Source organism: Pristiophorus japonicus, chromosome 22 (genome assembly GCF_044704955.1).
Source record: "Pristiophorus japonicus isolate sPriJap1 chromosome 22, sPriJap1.hap1, whole genome shotgun sequence".
In the NCBI taxonomy this organism is placed as follows: domain Eukaryota; kingdom Metazoa; phylum Chordata; class Chondrichthyes; family Pristiophoridae; genus Pristiophorus; species Pristiophorus japonicus.
The window spans coordinates 26,455,145-26,480,683 of record NC_091998.1 but is presented as its reverse complement, the minus strand read 5'-3'; the positions used below and the strand labels follow the sequence as shown (position 1 = coordinate 26,480,683).

Sequence of the window (25,539 nt, the reverse complement as noted above, 5' to 3'; positions counted from 1 at the left end):
AGCGTGGGATAGACCTGGGGCAGGTTACCAGGATCAGTGCCTTCACCCTCCTGAGATCGCTGGCCTATAACTTGTGGGGACACCTAGGGTAGGGCATCAGGATCAGCGCTTTTACCCTCCCAAATTCACTCACTTGCTACTTTTGGGGACACTCTATTCCCGACATCTCACAACAACATTTTGTTCTTTACATTCTTAATCGGTTCGTTACATTGATTGCCATGCATACAATGTCTCTTTAAGTTCAGTTGGTTGCAGGTCTCCTTTAAGAGAACCCTGCTGGCTTTACCCCAATCAAATCCTTTGTTAGACACCACGTGTTGGTCCCTCAGCGTTGCACCTCGTGGTCTGGCCGCGGCCATCTTTTTTTTCAGCCACGCTGCACCTCACTGCAGCAGGGACGTGATCTTGCCTCTGTCCTCGAGGTCGACTGCCTTGATCCTTCCCTCCCGCGATTCTGCCACAAAAGCTGGAAGAGTGCCTGTGAATTCGATCTTCCTCCCCAGGAGTCCTGCCACTGGAGCCGGGAAGATACTGTTAGGTCGTTCTGGTCGGATCATTGCCACGCAGTCGTGATGGACGGTCTGTGCCTCAGGTGCTGCGCTAGTCTGTTCTCTGGTCCCCAGCCCAAGCAAAGGTGAGGTTTTGCTCTGCCTCTGAGCACGGGGGACATCGATTGCTGGAGTGAAGAGGTCTTCCAATTTCTACTGGATCTGCCCCTTCTTCCGAATAGCGTTGGACCATCACCTGCAACAATCCACAGAGGTAACTTGTGCAACACGCCATTATGGATTACACTTACATCCGCACTACCAAGGACTGGGACCAGCTCCTTGGTGTAGGTGTGCAACTTTTCCTGTACTGGAACCAGCTTGGGTTGTTTTTCGTTCCATAGCCTCTCAAAGGCATCCTGGCTCATCATTGACTGGCTCGCTCCCATGTCCACTTCCATGAAGACTGGAACGCTATTTATCTCGACTTACATCTTCACTGGAGGACAATCGGTGGTGCAGGTATACACTCCATACACTTCTTCTTGGGGCTGAGCTACCTCTCTGGCCAAATCATCATATTGGATTCAAAGTCATCTACCGACTCCTCTGTTAGACGGTGAGTCGTATTTCTTTTACACATACGCTGGAGGTGGCCTTTCGTGTTACAGTCTTTGCATACATACTCAGCAAACTGACACTGGTGAGCCCTATGGTTTCCACCGCAACGTCAGCATGGTGCTACTCGATTAGCACCCCTCGGTGGACTCTGAGTTCTGGAACTCTGAGGTCTGTGCTCTCTGCCCTGGGCAGAGACATTCTACAGTCTTGCCTGTGAAAGGCACCATTCTGAGTACAGTTTGAGTCCACAGGATGAATAATTTGCTTGGTGATGCAGGTCGAGGTCATGAACGCCTGAATGATGCTGATGGCCTTCTTCAGGTTGACTGTGGTGTCGGCAGATAATAGCTTGTGAAGGAGACCCTCGTGGCCAATTCCTATAATGAAGATGTCTCACAAAGCTTCGTTGAAGTGCGTGCCAAAATCACACGGTGCCGCAAGTCTCCTGAGGTCGTCAGCATATTTTGCAATCTCCTGGCCCTCAGGTCTGCGGTGAGTGTAGAATCTGTGCCTGGCCGTGAGGATGCTCTCTTTTGATTTTAGTTGCCCACGAATTAGTTCAGTCACCTCATCGTATGTCTTACCCTTGACCTTCGTGGATGCCAGCAAGTCCCTGACGAGGCGGTAGACTTCGGGCCCACAACTGGTCAGCAGAATTCTCTGTCGATGCGCCCGTCTCCCCTGCCAGGTTGCTTGCCACAAAATATAGCTCGAGCCTTTCCATGTAGGCATCCTGTTAGTGTTAGTGTTTGTCAGAAGAATCACTCAACACTCAGAGTCGGTTCCAACGCCAATGCGGCCTTTATTAACGCTCAGCGGGGAGGAAGTCTCAGGACTAGATCCAGGCTTCTCTCCACTGAACAAAGGGTTTCATGGATCTTTATATGTTTTACAACAGTTTACTACAGTTACATACAACAGTTTACTACAGTTACATTAGACCAATAACGTTAGTCTCTAAACGTAAAGTGGCTCATGTGTTGCCAAGAGATGTGTTGCTAAGGGGTATGTTGCTAGGGATGACTCATGTGTCTTGTAACATGGCCTGGGCCTCTCTTATCTTACTGTCCTTGGATGCTGGCATGGGTAGCCTCCTTATTAGAGTTACATATTCGGTTCTTGTCAGCTCGGGCTGATTCATGCCCTCGTTATGTGATGTAGGCCCCTCTTATCTCTATTTCTCGGGGCTCTGCTGTGTGGCGTTATAATGGTTTGTTATAGTTATCTTGTATCCAAGGCATTCCTGGCAGTGGGCCTCACAGGGTTATTGCTCGGTCAGCCTCAGTCAATAGTTCACAGCTTGACTACCTGATTTCCCATCATGCCTGGGCAGCCATTTTATGTGTGGCCACTTTAAACTTATATGAGTTTATATATAATCAGCAGGTGCCTAATGCCTACAACAATTCCCTCCTTTCGGTAAAGGGACTAGTCCTAGTCCCCTTTTAACCGACCGCCCTACCTTTATTAGATCTTGTGCACGGCCCGGTACTCCCTGCCTCAACGTACTGGCCAGTCACGCGGTTTCAGGAGTCCCGGTTGCTTAAATCAAATTGACAAAGGCCAAATCCTTCTGCCCCTTCATTAAACAGGCTTGTTTAGTATTTGGGGACCGGTCATGGGTCCCTCTTCGTTGTGCTTGGTGCCTGCATGCCTGGCAGGCCATTATGCCCCATGTTATCGCTAAGATCAATTGTATCCCGACCAGTATGTGTGAAATTATTCGAATCCAAGGATGGATGTTCACATTTATTCCCCAGTCCCAGACCTTACTCCACCAACTCTGACTTTGTAAGTCTACATCGATATCTTCTTCCAGTACTTTGATTTTAGTTTGCAGTTGGTGGTAGAGCTTTACGGATTGACCCACTCTGAGCCTCAACTCTCGTAATACTTCGGTTAGATGTGGGATAGGGACCTGATCTGGCTCGTCATAATCCTGTAAATGATCGTGGAGCTAATCGGTTACCTCAATAACTTAGGATTTCCGGTGCCTAACCTGGGTGATATGCGCTTGCCCGATCGTGACAGGTCGTAGTGGCATAAAGCAAAAGTTTGGCTGTGGTATAGGGCACTGCAGGTCATTATACTGGTATGAACGCTCTGTGGTAGAGACGCAGTATCTTCCTTTTCCTCCATAACCTGACCTCGCGAAGTGCCTATGTGCGGGCACTATTTCTAGTACACACCCGTCGGTTCGGTTAAACCCGCACTCGTCTAGCTCACCTTAGCCTACCGGGTGAGGGCATACTGTGAATCCCCCCCCTTTGCTTGCAATCTGTTAGAGAAATCCCGGTAAGTATGTTGTTTCGACGAACGGCGGAGGTGGTGGTCAGATATTAACGCATGGAGACATTTTCCCGTATTACTCCGATTTTCTCTAGTTGGTATAGGGGGAACAGCCCTGAGTCCGGCGTGGCTATAGGGATCATCAGGACTATCCCTATCCCAGTATTCCTACCCATCTGGCAATCTGGAATTGCTGGGTATACTCGGGTCAGTCCCTTCAGAGTACAATTATCCAGTGTCCCCCTCTGGTTAGCCAACTGAGCCAGATGTGAGCTGTCTATCCAATCGGGTACTTCCCCGCGTTGGATCTGGTCGAGATTGTGGCGGATCTGTCCCACCATCCACAGACCATAAGCGTGACAGAGTTGCCCCTGTCTTTGCTTTCCTGTATCTTTTTCTCTATCAATGAGGTGATTGATGGTTTTGGCGTGAGCTTCCAGGACTGAGATGCCATCCAACTGGATTTCGGCACCCTCCTTTCCTAGGTTGGCTTGGTCTTCCTGGTTTTGCTCCATCCTCTCTAATAATCTCTTCATCACCCCTCTAAGCTGTTCCACCCTCTCATTTAACCCTTGTATGTCTATCGAGTTTATTATGGAGGTCCCTGTATTGAAAACGGTGGCAATATCATTAACTATTTCCCTCTTGACCCTGGGGGCTGACTCCTGTCCCCGGAATCTTCTGGCACCCATTGCATCGGCAGCCTGCTGCATTACAACTTTACTTAATACATTGTACATCTTCCTTGACTGTTCTGTACAGTATTTTGGCATCTGGGTGCCTGAAATATTGATCAGGACAGGCACAATTTCATGTTTAACATTATCATACAATAATTCCCCTTCGTTGTACATTACAATCCCATTTTCTGGTCCCTTAGTAGTTATGGGACAAGGCAGTTCCTCGGGCAATGTAGTGGTTCTTATGGGGCGCGGTGTCGGAGGGGGTGAGAAGCATACATACAATGATATTGCAGCCGCCCCCACCTCCTTGTAGTACCCACACAGCCCCACTCCCTTTTTGCAGATGACTGATTGCTGGGATTGTCCCGGAGGCGCGCAAATTATGCCGAAAGTACATTCATCAGGCCCTTTGACATCCCTCCGTTTAATGCAGTTGCTCCTTATACCCATGGAGCACTGTACACATACTCTTATTAGGATTCTTATTAGGATTCACTTGTAACCATGCATTAAAATAAGTCCTGTCCTTGCTCCAGTCCTTGGCTGCTGGGATGCACATTCCGTCCGTTAAATTAAACAAGACTCCATAGTTCATGTAGTTGTTTATTTCCTGAGTGCGCTGCAATCCGTCGGTGTCGTCCAGGGTACGTGCCTATCGCAGGGCTATCCATATTACGAGGAGTGCCGTTTGTATTCCCATTCTGGTAGGTATTATCTGTAATTTTAAACAGACGGCCTGGTCGTCACCAGGCGTTAGGTTTTGCTCTACGAGTATCCCTATCACCCTGCGAAATCAGAAGCACAAGGTTATAATCGAACCATTTTGAGTTGAATCTGTGGGGCGTGCGCCCGTGTCTTTACCCACTTAAATATTACCCAAACTCCTATTATGACCAAGGCCAAAGCTATTCCTCCGAACATCGTTGTCTGCTTTACCGTTAGGTTGGGTTTGTGGACTACACCTACCCACCGTGGGGTACATTGGCTCTATTGCCATAGGTGATAGTGCTATGGCTGCGCACTGCACTATCCAGCTAGTCCCGTTATCTCTTCCAGCCTGTTTATCTTAGCTTTTAACTCTTCAATTTGTTTTGTTTGAGTATCTATTTCTTTATTGTATCAGGCAAGTATTATTACATAAGCTAGTTCTGTTTTTATTTTTGTTTCCTGTTAGGTGAGTCTTTTTTTTCTATTAAGAAATCCAAATTAATAATGTTCAGTATAAAACGTCTGTCAATAGAAAGGGTTAACTCCTTTTCAGGTTTGTAATAAGACCTGATGTCATTACGTGACTTCACGTAATCATCTAAAAAAAAGTCTTTGTACCTTCAAAACCGGCTTAGAAATTAGGAATCCGTTAAACAGCATAAATCATTAGAGTAAACTCCAATGTTTTCTTAACTTCTAATTCAAGTACTTGCCAAAGAAATCTTTTTTTTTAAATTGATTTAAAACGAGACCACACATACAATAGCAATTTTGTTTACTGAAATTCAATTTTGGTTTTTTTTAAATTTCTCTCTTTCTCCTCGTTATCTTCAAAACCCTCCTGCTTGTTTAGACTGTTCGGGACTTTTCTTGATAAACACTGTCCATTTTGGAAATCTTTTCAAACTGCATTGAAACTTTCTCATAATTTAAAATCATTATCAATGTTGAGTGTTTTTTACCTCTTCCAAATTTTTTTTCTCTTTTTCTAATTAAACCAATATTTTTTTTTCACAGCAAACATCAACTAGTATTTAGTAAGTTATGTCTTTTTTCCATCACAAACACATTTTTTTTTTCAGCACTTATTTAGTCCGTTACATCTTTTTTTTTTCTTTCTTCAAATTAGGTTTTGTATTTTACACGGAGGGCCCGTAACGCCATAAAGTTGCTAATTTAAAATCATTTGTTTACTTTCAAAGTGGCGTCTTTATCTTTTTCTTTTCTCCATAACTGGAATGGAGTCCAGCTTTGAGGGTTTGAGGGCTGCTTTTCGTTATCTCAAAATGCTCCAGTTTCAAAGTCGTTACTAAAGCTTGCTGTTTTTAACATTTTCCAAAAGTCCCTTTTACACCTTCGCAGATAGCTCGCCACTCGCCCAGGAGTTTGACCTGATCAGATTTAATTTAATAATTTTTTTTTTGAATCCACCTCAGTATTTTCTGTGCCTTCTCTGAATATCTCAAAATCCCAATTCAAACTTTGTAATTTCAATCTTTATTTAAAACCTTTTTTTGTTTTGAGCTAGAAGCTTTCTTAAAAGGCATTCTTTATCTCATTTCAAGACTAAATTTATGTCTTTCAATCCAATGTAATCAATCATTGCACGTTTTCTTTCGACAAGTAAATTTTTTTTTTTAACCACCGGGACCATGTATTTATTATGTTTTACTCAACAAACCTATCCTTTGTACATTTCCTAGCTCCGTAACTTATCATCCGAATAAATCCACACCTGCGTTTCTAACTTAAAATGTTTTAAAACTTCCCACATACAGGTCAACACTACAAAGGGTTAGCTAAAATAAACAGACACTTGCATTCCTCTTCCAACCAGGCTTTCAGAAACATGAAAACATAAAAATTCATTCCGCAGTCACAAAATCACACAGGCACTTCTCATTTAAAACAGACGTTCACAAAAGTCTCTCTTCTTTCCTATTAATCTTTTTTTTAGCCGGCTCTATTCCTCTTCCATACTTCACTTAAGACAATCACCGTCAGTTTTTTTTTTATCCTAGCTTCCTATGTTAATTTACATGGGCTCGCAGTATCAAGACCACAGCCTTTTTTTCTTTTTGACTTTCCATTCCTTCTCCCACCATTCCCGTTGGGCTGCTTGCAGGTCCTGTGTATCCCACCCTGCTCTAATCATTTTCTCGATTAGTTTCTTTTGCTTTCCTGCCAGATGGCGGGTAATGGACCCTTCTGATCCCCACTCAAGCTTAACTGCTTTCATGGCCATTCCTGGGTAGGACTAGATCCGTTAGGTATCTACTCTCAGAGGTCCGCTTTCTACCTAGCGTAACTTGTAGTAAACCGTCTCCTAGCTACTGTCAGGCCACAAGTTCTGCTGTTACACAGACTTATACTATTCTTAAAACGTGTTTAAGCAATTCCCGCAGTGCTCTACGTTAACCTTAACGACTACCTACCACTGCTCTTGCCCGTTGGTCCGACCCTGTTCACAGGTTTGGATTCCGTTAGCTGCTGTACACCGCTTGGTTCTACCCCGGGGTATTCTTTCAAATTACTCTGCTGGGTCCGGAAGATGTCTTTCAGTATCACGATCCCACGGTCTAAGTGTGTACCTCTAAGTGTGTTCCCTACGCCTACTTGGTTCCTGGTCGTCACGTGGGACAAAAGTCCTCTTAATTCAGGCTCAGGCTAGGCGTTTGAGATATTAGACCGTCTCCTCGTGTCGATCAACCAGCTTCCACCTTCCACACCCTTTATAATTAAAAATCGTTTTTTATACTCACCCGGGTTTTTCCAAGGGCGTCCAGCGACTCCGGGAAATCCTGCCGACTACGCCACTGTTAGTGTTAGTGTTTGTCAGAAGAATCACTCAACACTCAGAGTCAGTTCCAACGCCAATGCGTCCTTTATTAACGCTCAGCGGGGAGGAAGTCTCAGGACTAGATCCAGGCTTCTCTCCACTGAACAAAGGGTTTCATGGATCTTTATATGTTTTACAACAGTTTACTACAGTTACATACAACAGTTTACTACAGTTATATTAGACCAATAGCGTTAGTCTCTAAACGTAAAGTGGCTCATGTGTTGCCAAGAGATGTGTTGCTAAGAGGTGTGTTGCTAGGGATGACTCGTGTGTCTTGTAACATGGCCTGGGCCTCTCTTATCTTACTGTCCTTGGATGCTGGCATTGGGTAGCCTCCTTATTAGAGTTACATATTCGGTTCTTGTCAGCTCGGGCTGATGCATGCCCTCGTTATGTGATGTAGGCCCCTCTTATCTCTATTTCTCGGGGCTCTGCTGTGTGGAGTTATAATGGTTTGTTATAGTTATCTTGTATCCAAGGCATTCCTGGCAGTGGGCCTCACAGGGTTATTGCTCGGTCAGCCTCAGTCAATAGTTCACAGCTTGACTACCTGATTTCCCATCATGCCTGGGCAGCCATTTTATGTGTGGCCACTTTAAACTTATATGAGTTTAGATATATTCAGCAGGTGCCTAATGCCTATAACACATCCCAATCAGCACCCTCTGGGAAGTCTTTTAGTGTGCCAAAGATAGCCATAATCGCATGAAAGTCTGTATTCTCGTCGCCAGTTATTATGTCTGTAATGCACTTATGAATGATTCCATGAGGCAATGTGTTGTACTCAAACTGTAGTGACCTAAGTCCTTTAATCGTAACGCCAGAGTGAGGCAGCCCCATGGTGGCTACCTTTTTATACAGCCCCTGTTACCAGGGCAGGAAACCCCGGTCTCCACCAGTTGCACCCTCTAGTGATGCCAGCATAGTATATACACAGTGTAAATCTTATTGATCGTACATCAGGTAAACAAGTCTCCATCTTATACAACTATACAGTGACTACACAGAGACTATATCTATAGCCTGCAGATATAACAAAATGAATCAAGAGATATGGGGATAGTGCAGGAAAGTGGAGTTGAGGTAGAAGATCAGCCATGATCTTATTTGTAATGTATGCACCTGTGAGTATGCTTACTTTCTATTTGAGGAGAAAGTAATCCTCTGATGACTTTGGTTGTAAGCAGTTCTTACAATTGCATCTCTTGGCTTTCAACAAAATAGTTGTAGAGCTCTTGCATTGTGAGTGGCTTAGCCAGTCAGGTGATGTTCACAAGACTCAATAAAACCCCAGCCAGTCGCGTTCAGGGGATCCACGATGAGGCAGGTGATTGTGAGCCTGGTGGATGAACTGGTAATGTGTCGTGTGATTGTTAAACCTTTGTTAATAAACTAACTAGTTCTTAATAGCAACGTGTTGCTATGAATTCTTAAGCAAATAACCCAGGAAGCAAATACATTACATTATTGAATGGCGGACCAGGCTCGAGGGGCCGAATGGCCTGCTCCTAATTCTTATGTTCTTATGTGAGGAGTCTGGGGACATTTCCCTGTGTTCAAGACGCTATATAAATGCAAGTTGTTGCTAATTGCTACTTAAATTAATGGGGCAGATTTTCCTCTTCCTGCTGCCGAAGACATGTATGTCCTGAAGGAAGCCCATCTGATTCTCCTTCTAATTAAATGGAGCAGGCTCCATTATAAGTGTACCTTCCTCTTGGCCCCCCCCCCACCGATGTCCCTGTAGCCGCTGCACCCACCCATGAGAGCCATTACATTCGAGTTCAGGACCAGAAAATCTCTCGCAATATTTTGCCCCTCAGACCCATGGAATAGATTCCCGCCAGCGGTAGGTAATTAAGAGTCCAAAGGTGAGAAATTCCCAGAAGAATCGTCGATTCAGGCAGATGGTGGCAATTGCCCTCTGAGAAAGCAGTCATGAATGTAAGGTGATATTTTTGAGAGGGGTCTCGGGAAGCATGGGTTTAAAGTGAAGCACGGTGTAATTGTGGATTCATCCAGTATTACCCAAGAGATCAAGGGAGTTCTTGAAGAATTCTGGAAAATGCACTTTAAAAAAAATGGGCCCTCATTGTAACCACCGTAAGGTGAGTAAAGCCTTGGTGCCACCAGTCAGGTGGATCGAGTGGATTGATCCCGGCTTGTTCTACTTTGGGAGGAAGGCAGTTTGCTCTTTGTCCTGGTTTTTGTCGTGTGAGATGTTATAAATAAATGTTCCGACGTGACACACTGTCCTTTTGTTCCAGTGATGTTGGTGGGTTTGCTACGGTACGCGCAGGTGATGGAGAGACACCAAAAGTCCTTACTGAACACGGCTGCGCTGGTCACATGTTGGATCTGTGCCGCAGGCCTCATCGTCGTGGGAAACTTCCAGGTAAAATATAAAGAAAACTTTAAAGTTGAGAAGTGACCCTTGCCAACCTGTTTGACCCCTTTGACAACATTCGCCTGTCCACTATTTCAAAAGACGTGACAACCTAGTCAAAATAAATAACTCTGTAACCACATTACAACAGTGACTACACTTCCAAAGGATTTCATTGGCTATTAAAAAAAGAAACAAAGAGCTTGCATTTATATAGCGCCTTTCACAACCTCATGATTTCCCAAAACGCTTCACAGCCAATGAAGTACTTTTGGAGTGTAGTCACTGTTGTAATGTAGGAAACGTGGCAGCCAATTTGCCCACATACAGGAATGTGATAATGACCAGATTATCTGTTTTTAGCTGTTGGTTGAGGGATAAATATTGGCCAGGATAGTGGGAATAACTTCCCTGCTCTTCTTCAGAATAGTGCTGTGGGATCTTTTATGTCCACCTGAGAGAGCAGACGGGGCCTCGGTTTAACATCGCATCTAAAAAATAGCACCTCTGACAGCGCAGCGCTCCCTCAGTACTGCACTGAAGTGTCAGCCTAGATTTTTGTGCTCAAGTCTTTGGGGTGGGACTTGAACCCACAACTTCCCGACTGAGAGGCGAGGGTGCTGCCCACTGGGCCACGGCTACCACTTTAAAGCACTTTGGGATGTCCTGAAGTGGTGCAAGCTGCTAGATCTTTCTTCTTTAAGTGGACGAAACAATAACAATTGAAGTTTAATGCAGACAAGTGTAAAGTGCTACATGAAGGAAGGAAAAATAGATGACATACGCACTCAATGAATGGTGTTATAATAGCTAAGATGAAGCTGGAAACGAACCAAGAGTCTTAATAGATTTGAACATGTCCAATCAATGCAGAATGCCGATCAACAAATCCAGTAGGATGTTGAACTACACCTTTGCACAACAGTAGAATACAAGGCACAGAAGGTAATGATCGAACTGTACAGTGCTCTGGTCAGTCCACACCTAGTTCTGGTCACTGAGACACAAGGGAGATATTCGAGACACAAGGGAGATGTTCAAGCACGAGAGGCAGTGCAGAGAAGAGCCATGAGGCTGCTCCCCAGTGTCGGGGGATTGATTTATGAGGAAGGACTGCAGAAACGTGGGTCTAGAAAATGCTTTGCACCGGCCTGCGAGCGATCCCTGTGCCGGAGCGGACCCGATGTAGGAACTCAGGCCTCAATTACACCAGATTTGAATTTGTGGTCGCTGCATTCCGGCGGGTCAGGTAGGACTTGAGAGAAGTTGGGGGTGACTATGGGGTGGTGGGGCGATCGAGCGAGAAGGTGGGTGTTGAGGCGTCGATCAGGATGGGCGGGGCGGGCGTTGAGCAGTAACCGGCAGTTTCAGTGTGGAACCAAAAGGTGCACTCCTCAACGTAGACCTAATTTTCAGGGCAAACCAATTGGTAAAAGTAGCCTCATACTGATGTTAGGCCCCCTACTGTCTTATGCAAAGAACCTAACGCCTATTTTAGGAGGGGACCTGGATGCCCCATTGATGTCTATACTTTATATGACATGAGGCGCACTACCGGCAGGGAATATACACACGCATGTCGCCCGCCATATTGAGCATTAAGGCATCCATTTACATCTATGTCTAGGCCTTGGGCTTTGCAGCCTTGAACGGAGGCATCTGAAAGCTGGTCTTACATAAGAACACAAGAAATAAGAGCAAGAGTAGGCCATACGATCACGGCTGATCCGATTATGGACTCAGGTCCACTTCCCTGCCCGCACCCCATAACCCCTTATTCCCTTAATGGTTAAGAAACTTATAGAAATATTTAAGATTGCTAAGTCTATCGAAAAATTAACCCACTATCTTACGTCAGATTAAACAGAATAACTAGGGGGATACAGGTTCAAACTGGTCATTTTAGACCTGATATCAGGAAATGTTTCTCCACACAATGGTTTCTATTTTCCCCTTTGGGCACCTGACTGGCAGGTGATGAACCACCCCCCCCCCCCCCACTGCCCCCCATGCCCCCGCCCTCTGCGGCCAAGTGAGCTACAGGGCGCCAAACAGGTGTCCTGACATAGCTCGCCAGATTCAACAAAGGACAACAGGCCCGAGCTGCCACAAGGTAGATAGCTCATAGGTCGTGAACAGGGGCGGAGGGGGTGGGGGGGGGATGCTGTCACGACTGCGTAGGGTTGGGGGATCAGATTATTTTTTTAAACTTATTTTTCTTGGCCTCTTCTCTTCCTCCGCCCGTGGGACTTGACGAACTGAATACCACGCAGGCTCCAACCAGCTCCTGCCTTAAATGGTAATCGGGGTCTTACTTATGTTCGAGGACCCCATTTTCCATATTAAAAGGGGCCTATTGATTGATTCAGGCAGGGGCTTTGGACACCTGGCAGTAGGCCCCTTTCAAAATTGCAGCGGTCGCATCTCCAGTGGGAATGGGGCGGGACGGCTACTGCCCGGTTTTGCGGCCGTTGCCACCCTGTTAACAGCGGGCGACAGGTGTCAAAGCCGAGCCCAAAGACTGATCAACGTGCGGAGTACACTTCCAGTTAAACTAATGGAGACAAAACCCCTGGAGTCAGTCAAAAAAACAATCGGATACTACAACGGGGGCTGTGTTAGCATCTTTCTGGATGGGTGAACAACGGTGGATCAAATGGGCAAGAGTATAGAGGGGTATGGAGCCACGACGGGTAAATAGAGTGGAGGTATAGATCTGAGTGAATGGCGGAACAGGCTCGATGGGCTGAATGGCCTCCTCCTGTTCCTATATTTCTATGAATGGTCTTCCAAATCGCGTGAATTTGTAAAATGAGCTAAACTTTCTGTTAGGATGGCAGAGGGAGGAATGCCACATGAATGTGCTCGTTGTTTGTAGGTTTATAGCACCGTTCTGGGCCAGAATGCAAGTCAGATGGGCAGAGTGCTTCCTGTAAATCGCACCATTAGTTGCTGCAGGTCCAGTCAGTCACTGAACACCTTATTTAAACGGTCTTTACTGACTAGCCCGCAGCAAATGAGGAAAGAGATGGGGGCTGGTTTTCCAATATGACACTGGCAGCAGTGATAAAGAGCCTGCGTTGTCTCTGGGAACCTGGTTTGGTTCCCCAGGTTGACAAACCAGCGCTGCACTCCCAGCCCCAACTGTATGTTCAGCTGCCTCCACTTCCAGTTCATGCAACATTAGCAATTCAGGCAGGAAGCTACATTTGAACATCAACCGTGAATCGCAAACATTCAAAAAAGGCTTCTGTAAATGAACGTGTGTGTAGGTAACATGTTCGCCACCTGTTCAATTGCAGCAAATAAAAGGAAAGGTATGGAATGGGAAAAGGTCCATTCTGCCCCTCCAGCCCATTCTATCCATAGACCACAAGCCGTGGGCCCGAAATTCACCGTCCCCAAAGGGCGGTCGATCGGAAAAATCCACAGGCCACCGCGGTCGGGTACTTTTCCCTCCTCGGGCGGGATTTCAGCGGTGCTCACTTCCGCCGGAAACGGCGGGGTGAAGCCGGAGTAAAGGCTGATTCTCGTGCGGTGAGGGAAGCAGCGGCCAGGCCACAGGAAAATGGCCACCACCTGGATTTTCACCTATAAAAAGGTCAGACTTGTTCAGGCAGTGCTCCCGCGAGGTATTCGAGTCGGTGCTCGAACGCGACGCCGCTGGAGTGTTGCCTGGATCGGGCCCCTTTGCCAAGAAAATAGTTTCATTAAGTTTTGATTTGAATTCAAAGTGCAATTAGTTGCAGTAATTGTCTTGGCTTCATCAAACCTGCTGAGTGCTGCTCAGAGGTTTTGACAGATCTATGTAGAACTTTCACTTCTGACTGTTTAGTGGAGGCCTGTGGGCCTCATTGTGGGCTGCAGAGACCTGCTTGGCAGGGTTCACCCTGAGGATGGGAGGAGTGCTGAGAGGGCGACACCTGGCACACCTGGTGAGACGCAGGAGAAGGCGTCGTCGTCAGCACCGTGCAGCGCCATGGCTGCACAACCGAGAGAAGGGCGTGCAGATGTGCGCAGACCTGCAGCTAGAGAGGGTGGCCAGGAGGGGTAATGGCATCAGGAGGAGGGTGGGGGATGCTGATCCCTCCTGGCCACCCCCCTCCAAATATTGGGAGAGGAGCCTTTCCAGCAAGACCCTCCACAGGAGCCCGAGAATGAGGAGGACCTGGGAGATGGCCAGCAGGCAGTTGCCAGGGTAGGTGTCCAACGCAGACGTGGGGGGAGGAGTCCCTACCCTCAAAGGGTCTACAGAACTCAGTTCTACCCCTCCAGCTCACTGATGAGCAATGCCTGCGAAGGCTACGATTTCGGACAGAAGTACTGAGGGAGCTCTGCACTGTCCTACTAGAAAATCGGCAGCCTCAAACACGCCGCAGGACCGCCCTCACTGTGGAGACCAAGGTCACCATCGGCGTGAATTTTTACGCCACGGGGTCTTTCCATTCCGCCACTGCAGACATTGGCAATGTCTCCCAATTCTCGGGACATCGGTGCATCTGGCAGGTCACAGATGCACCGTACAAGAGTAGGGTCCAGCACTGCAGACATTGGCATCCTCAATCAGAGGTTCCGGACTGGTGGCACCTTGCAGTACTCTCCTCAACGGGTCTCCATAATCGTCGTGGTCTGCTGCATGCTGCACAACCTGGCCATCGTGAGGGGACAGCCGCTGGAGGTCGAGCCAGCAGTACCACCTGAGGAGGAGGAGGAGGAGGGAGTAGGAGGAGGAGCAGGAGGAGGATCCCCGTTGTCCCAGAGCTAGGGGATGTCCCCATCGCCACCCTGGAAGGGAGGTGCAGCTGCATCTCATAGCTGCTCGTTTCAGATAATCCCAGCCACACATGACCCTTCAGGTCCCACTTTCAATGGCCATCGCAATGAGTGCCTTCACGCAGAATTGCCCACTCCCAGATGAAACACCTGGCCAGATATATGTGCCAAAAATAAAGATTTGTCCAATTATCCAAATCACTGCAAAAACAGACCATAAAGAACAATATAATAATAATACTGTTATCATTTTTCACTCCTGTGCATCTCACTATAACACCTGTTACGCGTGACTACCCTAACACTACACCTAACTGTCATCCCTGTGGCTGCCTCATGTGTCCGGGAAGGCTGCTGTGGTCTGCACTGGGAGGGCCGGGTGCAGACTGGCCAGCACCCTCCTGGGAGGGTGCTTCCTCACATATATGGAGGTGCCTGACACCTCCCCTGCAATCTCCCTCCATGCATTATGTACTGGCAGTCTGCCAGGTCTCCCCACGTCAGACAGCAGTATTCTTCTTCTGTCCTCCACACCGCCCATCAGTGTCTCCAGCTCCATATCAGTGAACCTGTTGGCTCTCCTTGCACCTCTTACACCAGCCATTCTTCCAAACTCCTTCCCCCCTCAGGGTCTTCTGCAAACCCGGGCCTTTAAAAAGGCCAGAGAGCAGCTGGCACGTTAGAAACCCTTACCTTCATGCTGAATTTCTCAGTGGTGATAATGTTCAAATTAAAACAGCCACACCGCTGAAACATCCACTTTGGAAGGGTTCATTAGCGCTGGAACCCATTTGTTCACCTTTGGAGCTGAATATGGGGTGGCCCAGCCACAAAACATTTCAGCGCGAATAGCCACAAAAAGGTGGGGGGAGCACCAGCTATCCAGTGGGACTAAATTTCGGGGCCTAAGTCTCTCTGTCACACACCTACCCAATCTATTTCAGCTCCTGAGGAAAGTGCTGCATCTGCCCCGCCTCGCCGCCCCCAGGATAAACATCAATATTTAGGCCAACTCCCAGAGTTAATCTTCTGACTGTCGATCACTTTCAATGTTAATCCCCAGCCCTTAGATCCACCGCCAGCATTAATCACCTGATGTTAGAACCATTCCGTGTTCATCACCTGATCTCGGATCTACTCCAGTGTTAATGACCAGGGGTGAATCTCCTTGTTACATCGCCTGCTCCATTGTCGTAACTTTGGTGGAAAAAAAGAAAGACTTGCATTTATATAGCACCTTTCACGACCAAAGCACTTTACAGCCAATGAAGTACTTTTTGAAGTGTAGTCACTGTTGGAATGTAGGAAACACGGCAGCTAATTTGCGTACAGCAAGCTCCCACAAACAGCAGCATGATAATGACCAGATCATCCGGTTTTTTTTGGTGATGTTGGATGAGGGATTAATATTGGGATAACTCCCCTGCTCTTCTTCGAAATAGTGCTGAGGATTGTTTACATCCACCTGAGAGAGCAGACGGTGCCTCGGTTTAACGCCTCAACCAAAAGACAGCACCTCCAGCAGTGCAGCACTGCCTCAGTACTACACTGGAGCTTCAGCCAAGATTTTTGTGCTTAAGTCTCTGCAGTGGGACTTGAACCCACAACTTTCTGACTCAGAGGCAAGCGCGCTGTCTACTGAGCCACAGCTGAAGTTCCATTTACTTGCACAAGTGGAGCTGAAGTTCCATTTACTTGCACAAGTGGAGCTTCAGCCAAGGTTACACTGGTGGAGAGGAAGAAGCTCCAAGTAAATTCAACTCTCCAATCATAGATCCACTTTGTGTTAATCTCCAACCCTTAGATCCACTCCGTGAAAATGGTCAGATTATAGATCCACTCTCAGAGTTACAAATCAGTACCAGATGAACTGAAGTGTTAAGCAGCAGAACCAATGTCATGTCTCAGAGGCAAGAACAGTGTCAATGACAACAGCAAAATTCTACGCCTCAGTCTCACATCAGAGTACAATGGGATCGCTGGTAATAGTAAGAAGTTTGACAAGTTCCCATGTACACATTTTTTATAAAAACAAACAGAGACCATATCTACAACGCCTACTGCCAAAACATCTTCCGCAGAATTGGCATCAGATCGCACGCTGTATTTTGCAATTACTTCCTTGAATCTCCCATTAACTGTTGTGAACATCAAGCAGACAGTTTAGGGGAACTGGTTCTGTCGAAGTGGAATTACCGATAGTGCCACTGCAGATGTTGAAATCTGGTGCTGTTTCTCATCTAATTGGATATTTATTATGTAAGGGACTTGGAAAACCTCTCCCTTTACTGGTAATCCTCTGTTCATTTCAAATTAAAGCCACACACAGCTTGGCTATTTCTTTAAGTACAAGTACTCTGCTCATCTTTCACAGATAACACTATCGCCTCAAGTCAAGTAAATAACTTCAAATGCAAAGTTAATGTGAATCCTGATGACATTAATTTAACCTTTAATGCTTTGAAAATAATATGGGTTCAATTTTCCTCAGTTATTTGCGCCGTTTTTTTGGCACGCGCCGTTTTTTTGGCCTAAATTAAAATATCCAAGTTTCCCCAAATATTGTGCGCCAGCGTAACTCAGTTAGTTACGATTTTTTTAGGTTAGTTTTTTTTTAACCTCATTGGGGCCGTAACCTGCCACCCGCGCCAATTCTGGCTATTTAAGCAAGTTTGGCCAGCTCCGATTTACTGCAATTTTTCTTAGGACGGCGTATGTGACCGCTGTGGAAAAACTTTCTGGGCAGTTAGAAAAATTGATGCAGGTAAGGAGATCAATGCAGCAGATGCAGTTCTACGGCCCGGACAACAGCAGCAGAGAGGGGAGAGTGGGAGAGAGGGGAGAGTGGGAGAGAGGGGGGAGGCATTTCGGCCTGGGATAGTAGCGAGTACCAGCATCGGGAGGCCCTTCAGCCTGGGATAGTAGCGGGTACCGGGAGGGAGGAGGCCCTTCGGCCTGGGACAGTAGCGGGTACCGGGAGGGAGGAGGCCCTTCAGCCAGGGGGAGATAGACTTTTGGCATAAACACTTTAATAATTTAATGCTGGTAAGTTACTGCAGTGTGTAAGGTGCGTGTGCAGATTGCTGTGAGCTGGCCAGAATGTGTTGTATGTTTCACTTTCCAGCCTCAGCCCGCAGTGTGTCCCTGGTTATCCTGGCAATCCGATCTTTTTGGCGCAGATCTTAAGCTCCACCCCCAAAGCTAAAGGACAGGCTAGGCAGCGCCAAAATCAACAATTCAAACTGGGAAATTTTGATGATTTTTTTTTGCCGTAATTGGGTGTAAAAATGGGCGTAACTCTCCAAAAGTACTTCATTGGCTGTAAAGCGGTTTGAGACGTCCGGTGGAAGGCTAGTCTTTCTTTATAGAGACCCATCTTCAAAAGATGGTTTCCTCATGTGTCATGAACAACATAACCAAAAGCGGGGTGTGGTGGCGTTGATCTGTGTGAACCTTCCCTGGAGACAGTTCTGAGCCCTTTTCCTTGCACCATCACTTTTGTCACTTAATCTCACCTGCCTATCCAACATTTGCAGTAATTTGCTTTGTGTACACATTCTCACCCCTCTCTGGGTAAAGAGGTTTCTCTTGAATTCCTCATTGCATTTATTAGTGACTATCTTATAATTATGACATGATTGCATGTTTACATTTGAATGAAGTGCGCCGAATCTCTCAATCTTTCAGAGTTGGAAGGGTGGAAGTGGGAGTGGTATTTGTGAGGGTGTGTGGGTTCGTGTCAGTTCGGGAGTCTTGTGCACCTCTGTTGCTGTTCTCAGTGCTGCTGCTATAACATCAGGAAGTCCCGACTAAAACAGGAAATCGAGAGGCAAAAAAACGCACTACCGACAGCATTCTGTTTTAGTTTAAGAATGCAACAAAATCTGGAATGAGTGTGACCGATTCCTCAACGGGCCAAGTACACTGTGCACTGTCAGGAACTCTTCCCCAATTTATTTATCTCCTGAGGGAGATGGTCATCCCACGGTCAAAGAACAAAAATAAGTCTGTGACATTTGTTTCTCACCCGTGAAGTAAACTATCAGCATAGATCACAAGCTACATTCTTATCCCTGACCGCGTAGTGGACATTGCCACAACTCTCGCAAGTCTTGGGGTTTTTTTTCTATTTGTTCTTGGGATGTGGCAGGGCTGGAATTTATTGCCCATCCCCAATGGCCCAGAGAAGGTGGTGGTGGGCCTTCTTCGTGAACATAAGAACATAAGAAATAGGAGCAGGAGTAGGCCTTATGGCCCCTAGCCTGCTTCGCCATTTAATACGATCATGGCTGATCTGATCATGGACTCAGGTCCACTTCCCTGCCTGCTCTCTATAATCCCTTATTCCCTTATCGTTTAAGAAACTGTCTATTTCTGTCTTAAATTTATTCAATGTCCCAGCTTCCACAGCTCTCTGAGGCAGCGAATTCCACAAATCCACAACCCTCTGAGAGAAGAAATGTTTCCTCATCTCAGTTTTAAATGGGCGGCTCCTTATTCTAAGATCATGCCCTCATGCTCCAGTCTTCCCTATCAGTGGAAACATTTTCTCTGAATCGATAAGATCACCTCTCATTTTTCTGAATTCCAATGAATAGAGGCCCAACCTACTCAACCTTTCCTCATAAGTCAACCCCCTCATCTCTGGAATCAACCTCGTGAACCTTCTCTGAACTGCCTCCAAAGCAAGTATATCCTTTCGTAAATATGGAAACCAGAACTGCACGCAGTATTCCAGGTGTGGCCTCACCAATACCCTGTATAGCTGTAGCAAGAATTCCCTGCCTTTATACTCCATCCCCTTTGCAATAAAGGCCAAGATTCCATTGGCCTTCCTGATCACTTGCTGTACCTGCATACTATCCTTTTGTGTTTCATGCACAAGTACCAATTGGTCTCACTGTACTGCAGCACTTTGTAATTTTTATCCATTTAAATAATAACTTGCTGTTTGATTTTTTTCTGCCAAAGTGCATGACCTCACACTTTCCAACATTATACTCCATCTGCCAAATTTTTGCCCACTCACTTAGCCTGTCTATGTACTTTTGCAGATTTTTTTGTGTTCTCCTCACACATTGCTTTTCCTCCCATCTTTGTATCATCAGCAAACTTGGCTACGTTACACCCAGTCCCTTCTTCCAAGTCGTTAATATAGATTGTAAATAGTTGGCGTTCCAGCACTGATCCCTACGGCACCCCACTGGTTACAGATTTCCAACCCGAGAATGAACCATTTATCCCTACTCTCTGTTTTCTGTTAGTTAGCCAATCCTCTATCTATGCTAATATATTACCCCCAGCCCCGTGAACTTTTTTCTTGTGCAGTAACCTTTTATGTGGCACCTTGCCAAATGCCTTCTGGAAGTTCAAATACACCACATCCACTGGTTCCCCTTTATCCACCCTGTTAGTTACATCCTCAAAGAATTCTAGCAAATTTGTGAAATGTGACTTCCCCTTCATAATTCCATGCTGACTCTGTCGTGTGGTGACCTGTATAAAACACTGGTTCGGCCTGAACTGGAGTATTGTGTCCAATTCTGGGCACCGTGCTTTAGGAAGGATGTGAAGGCCTTGGAGAGGGCGCAGAAAAGATTTCCGAGAATGATTCCAGGGATCAGAGACTTCAGTTACGTGGATAGACTGGAGAAGCTGGGGTTGTTCTCCTTGGAGCAGAGATGGTTGAGAGGAGATTTGATGGAGGTGTTCAAAAATCATGAGGGGTCTGGACGGGGTAGATAGACAGAAGGGTTGACGGAAGGGTTGAGAACCAGATGATTGTCAAAAGAACCAAAGGCAACTTGAGGAAAACCTTTTTACGCAGTGAGTGGATAGGATCTGGAATGCACGACCTGAGAGGGTGGTGGAGGCAGACTCAATTACTGCTTTCAAAAGGGAGTTGGATAAGTTTCTGAAGGAAAGAAATTTGCAGGGCTACAGGGAAAGGGCAGGAGAGTGGGACTAGCTGAGGTGCTCTTGCAGAGAGCCGGCATGGGCTCGATGGGCCGAATGGCCTCCTTCCATGCGGTAACCATTCTATGGCGCTCCCATGATGGTTTTAGGTAGGGAATTCATCCCATTGCGTCTTTGAATCTTTTCCCTGTGATCCGGTGCCAGTGGCTGTGATGTGCAGCAGCGAGAACTAGGTTTGGGGAGATGGGACGGTGTAACTTCGAAAACATGAGTTTAGTATGAAAATATTGACTCAAATAATTTTAATATGAGTTGTTTCAGCTTCCTGCCCCTGTTTGCAAATTGAACACCAAATGCAAAGGGGATAGAGACCAGGTGTTCCGAACCTCCACTATAATTTCCTAGAATCCCAATGCCCGAGTGATCTGCGTCATTACTGTTCTCATATTAGGCTTCTGTTCTGCTTGAAGTCGCTTGGTCAATGGTCAGCATAATCCTGGACTACCACCGTCATCATAGGCAGTCCCTCGGAATCGAGGAAGACTTGCTTCCACTCTAAAAATGAGTCCTTAGGTGGCTGAACAATCCAATACAGGAATTACAGTCTCTGTCACAGGTGGGACAGATAGTTGTTGAGGGAAGGGGTGGGTGGGACTGGTTTGCCACACGCTCTTTCCGCTGCCTGCGCTTGATTTCTGCATGCCCTCGGCGATGAGACTCGAGGTGCTCAGCACCCTCCCGGATGCACTTCCTCCACTTTGGGCGGTCTTTGGCCAGGAACTCCCAGGTGTCAGTGGGCATGTTGCACTTTATCAGGGATGCTTTGAGGATGTCCTTGTAACATTTTCTCTGCCCGCCTTTGGCTCGCTTGCCATGAAGGAGTTCTGAGTAGAACGCTTGCTTTGGGAGTCTCGTGTCTGGCATGCAGACAATGTGGCCTTTTGGACTATCTCACACCATCTAGTTCTGGTATGACATTACCGAGCCTGCCATGGAGGGTTAACTCAATTCCAGTGCTCCATCTCCAGACTGATCCTGAAAAGACCCCAGCTCAGAGGTTTGCCTTGGTTGCCCCAGGCACATGACCATGTCAAAGTACAATGCTCTAACACAGGATTGGCTTTCAGAATGTGCTTTTTTGCCTATCAAAGCAGAAGTCGTGGGTCCCAGCTCCTGACTGGATGGTGGAATCCTGGAGAAAGACAAATTCCACTCTAAAATGCAAAATGCACAAGAATAAACTGAGAAATAATAATGAAAAAATACTTGGATTTATATAGTGCCCTTAACAATCATTGGACGTTTCAAAGTCTTTTACAGCCAATGAAATACTTGGGAGTGTAGTCACTGTTATAATGTAGGATACGCGGCAGCCAATTTGCATACAGCAAGCTCCCACAAACAGCAATGTGATAATGACCAAATAATCTTTTTTTGTTATGTTGATTGAGAGATAACTATTGGCCAGGACACCAGGGATAACTCTACTGCTCTTCTTTGAAATAATGCCACAGGATTTTTTATATTCACTTGAGAGAGCAGACAGGGCCTCGGTTTAACATCTCATCTGAAAGACACACCTCCAACTGTGCAGCATAGGCCTAGGTTTTTGTTGTGCTCAAGTTCCTGGCATAGGACTTGAACCCACAATCTCCTGACTCAAAGGCAAGAGTGCTGCCCACTGAGCCACAGCTGACATTGTAAAAGAATGGGGTGGAGAATAGATGGGCACTGAGGAGACGTTAAAAACTTTTGACCTTAATTTTATTATAACTTTTAAGATAGATGTAATGTAGCTACTTGGCAGCTCTGTGTTATTAGTGTTCTAAAATTAGGGTGATTATCAGGCATCTGCTCTGCTTGAAGTCGCTTCAAAAAATGTATTTATGCAAGAAAGAAAGACTTGTATTTATACAGCACCTTTCATGACCTTAGTATGTCCCAAAGTGCTTTACAGCCAATTAAATACTTTTTGAAATGTAGTCACTGTTGTAATGTAGGAAATATGGCAGCCAATTTACACACAGCAAGCTCCCACAGACAGCAATGAAATAAATGATTAAATCAAAAACAAAATACTGCAGATGCTGGAATCTGAAATCAAAACAGAAAATGCTGGTAATCTCAGTGAGCCATGCATTGTCTGTAATTTACCAAAATTCCCTGGAAGTCCCAGTAAATTGGAAAACTGCAAATGTAACACCCCCATTAAAAAAAGGAGGCAGACAAAAAGCAGGAAATTATAGACCAATTAGCCTAACATCTGTGGTTGGGAAAATGTTGGAGTCCATTATTAAAGAAGCAGTCGCAGGACATTTGGAAAAGCAAAATTCGGTCAGGCAGAGTCAGCATGGATTTAAGAAGGGGAAGTCATGTTTGACAAATTTGCTGGAATTCTTTGAGAATGTAACGAACAGGGTGGATAAAGGGGAACCAGTGGATGTGGTGTATTTGGACTTCCAGAAGGCATTTGACAAGGCTACTGGACAAGATAAAAGTTCACGGGATTGGGTGTAATATATTAGCATGGATAGAGAATCGGCTAACTAACAGAAAACAGAGAGTAGGGATAAATGGTTCATTCTTGGGTTGGCAATCAGTAACTAGTGGGGTGCCGCAGGGATCAGTGCTGGGACCCCAACTATTTACAATCTATATTAATGACTTGGAGGAAGGGACTGAGTGTAACGTAGCCAAGTTTGCTGACGATACAAAGATGGGAGAAAAAGCAATGTGTGAGGAGGACACAAAAAATCTGCAAAAGGACATAGATAGGCTAAGTGAGTGGGCAAAAATTTGGCAGATGGAGTATAATGTTGGAAAGTGTGAGGTCATGCACTTCGGCAGAAAAAAATTCAAAGAGCAAGTTATTATTTAAATGGAGAAAGACTGCAAAGTGCTGCAGTACAGCGGGACTTGTGCATAAGACTCAAAAAGATAGTATGCAGGTACAGCAAGTGATCAGAAGGCCAATGAAATCTTGCCATTTATTGCAAAGGAGATGGAGTATAAAAGCAGGGAAGTCTTTCTACAGTTATACAGGGTATTGGTGAGGCCACACCTGGAATACTGCGTACTGTTTTGGTTTCCATATTTACGAAAGGATATACTTGCTTTGGAGGCAGTTCAGAGAAGGTTCACTAGGTTGATTCCGGAGATGAGGGGGTTGACTTATGAGGAAAGGTTACATAGAAACATAGAAACATAGAAATTTACAGCGCAGAAGGAGGCCATTTCGGCCCATCGTGTCCACGCCGGCCGACAAAGAGTCGCACGGCCCTTGGTCAGCAGCCCTAAAGGTTACATATAAACCTATGAACAATGATGAAAAGGCAAAGAGCACCCAGCCCAACCAGTCCACCTCACACAACTGCGACACCTCTTAGACTGAAACATTCTACACTCCACCCCCACCGGAGCCATGTGATCTCCTGGGAGAGACAAAAACCAGATAAAAACCCAGGCCAATTTAGGGAGAGAAAATCTGGGAAAATTCATCTCCGACCCATCCAGGCGATTGAAACTAGTCCAGGAGATCACCCTGGCCATATTCTATTCCCTGCAGTACTTACGATTATATCTGCGCTGTAGGTTGAGTAGGTTGGGCCTCTACTCATTGGAATTCAGAAGAATGAGAGGTGATCTTATCGAAACATATACGATTATGAGGGGGCTTGACAAGGTAGATGCAGAGAGGATGTTTCCACTATAGGGGAGAAGAGAACAAGGGGCTATAATCTTAGAATAAGGGGCAGCCCACTTAAAACTGAGATGAGGAGGAATTTCTTCTCTGAGGGCTGTAAATCTGTGAAATTCACTGCTGCAGAGAGCTGTGGAAGCCGGGACATTGAATAAATTTAAGACAGAGATAGAAAGAAGGGGTTATGGGGAGCCGGCAGGGAAGTGAATCTGAGTCCATGATTGCATCAGCCATGATCGTTTTCTCTTTATCCTCCCGACCTGTGTCCTCTCGCAGGTTGGGGTGGCCCACAATGTTCCAGGGCCCACGCTGCTCTTTTATCCTCGCAACATATGAAGGTGTGGGCAGGAGCATCAGAGGGGCCCAGGTACAGCGGAGGAGCGGGAAGGTCGGGGCGGGTGAGCAGCGAAAGATCGTGGTGGAAGTGTATCGAGTGATTGAGGCGGAGGAGCGGTGAGAGATCGTAGAGGAGGAATGGTGAGAGATCGTGGTGGAGTTGCAGTGAATGTTTGTGGCGGAGGAGCGGCGAGAGATCATGGCGGAGGTGCGGCAAATGAGGGTCCAGGGCCCAGAAGAGGTGAAAGCCCAGGGGCAGCATGGGCCAGCCCACACTGCGATATGTGTGCGCACTAGGTCCGTGCAGCAGAGCAGGTCTCCAGTCGTCCTGGTAAGCCTTTGACACTGGATAAAGGCCTAGCTCTGTCAAGCCTGTGTAGTGGCTGGTGTGCAACGGTCACCACATGTTAAAAAAATCCACGCACAGGCATCTTCCACCCCTAGAGTTCAGGACTGGAATATCGGGTCTTTCACTGAAACATCTGTGAACTCATCCCTTTTGGTGTGGAAGCAAGTCATCCTCGTTCGAGGGACCGCCTATGATGACGATGGTGAAATGGCAGAGTAGGCTCGAGGGACCGTATGGCCTACTCCTGCTCCTATTTCTTATGTTCTTATTAGCATCTGTGGAGAGAAACAGAATTAACATTTTGGGTCGATGACCCTTCGTCAGAACTGGCGAATGTTCGAAAGAACAGATTCTTAAGGAGCACTAAAAGGGGGAGGGGAGGAAACAGAAACATAGAAAATAGGTGCAGGAGCAGGCCATTCGGCCCTTCGAGCCTGCACCACCA

The 25,539-nt window shown here is 46.3% G+C and overlaps 1 protein-coding gene across 3 annotated transcripts in view; it reads left to right on the top strand.

Moving 5' to 3' along the window:
- LOC139234725 (transmembrane protein 150A) overlaps window positions 1-25,539 on the top strand; it is a 170,574-nt gene that overhangs the window by 119,910 nt on the left and 25,125 nt on the right. For all 3 annotated transcript variants that reach the window (XM_070865408.1, XM_070865406.1, XM_070865407.1), the window contains one exon: window positions 9,902-10,029. In XM_070865408.1, the coding sequence (XP_070721509.1) occupies window positions 9,902-10,029 (128 nt within the window). The remainder of the gene's footprint in view (window positions 1-9,901; window positions 10,030-25,539) is intronic.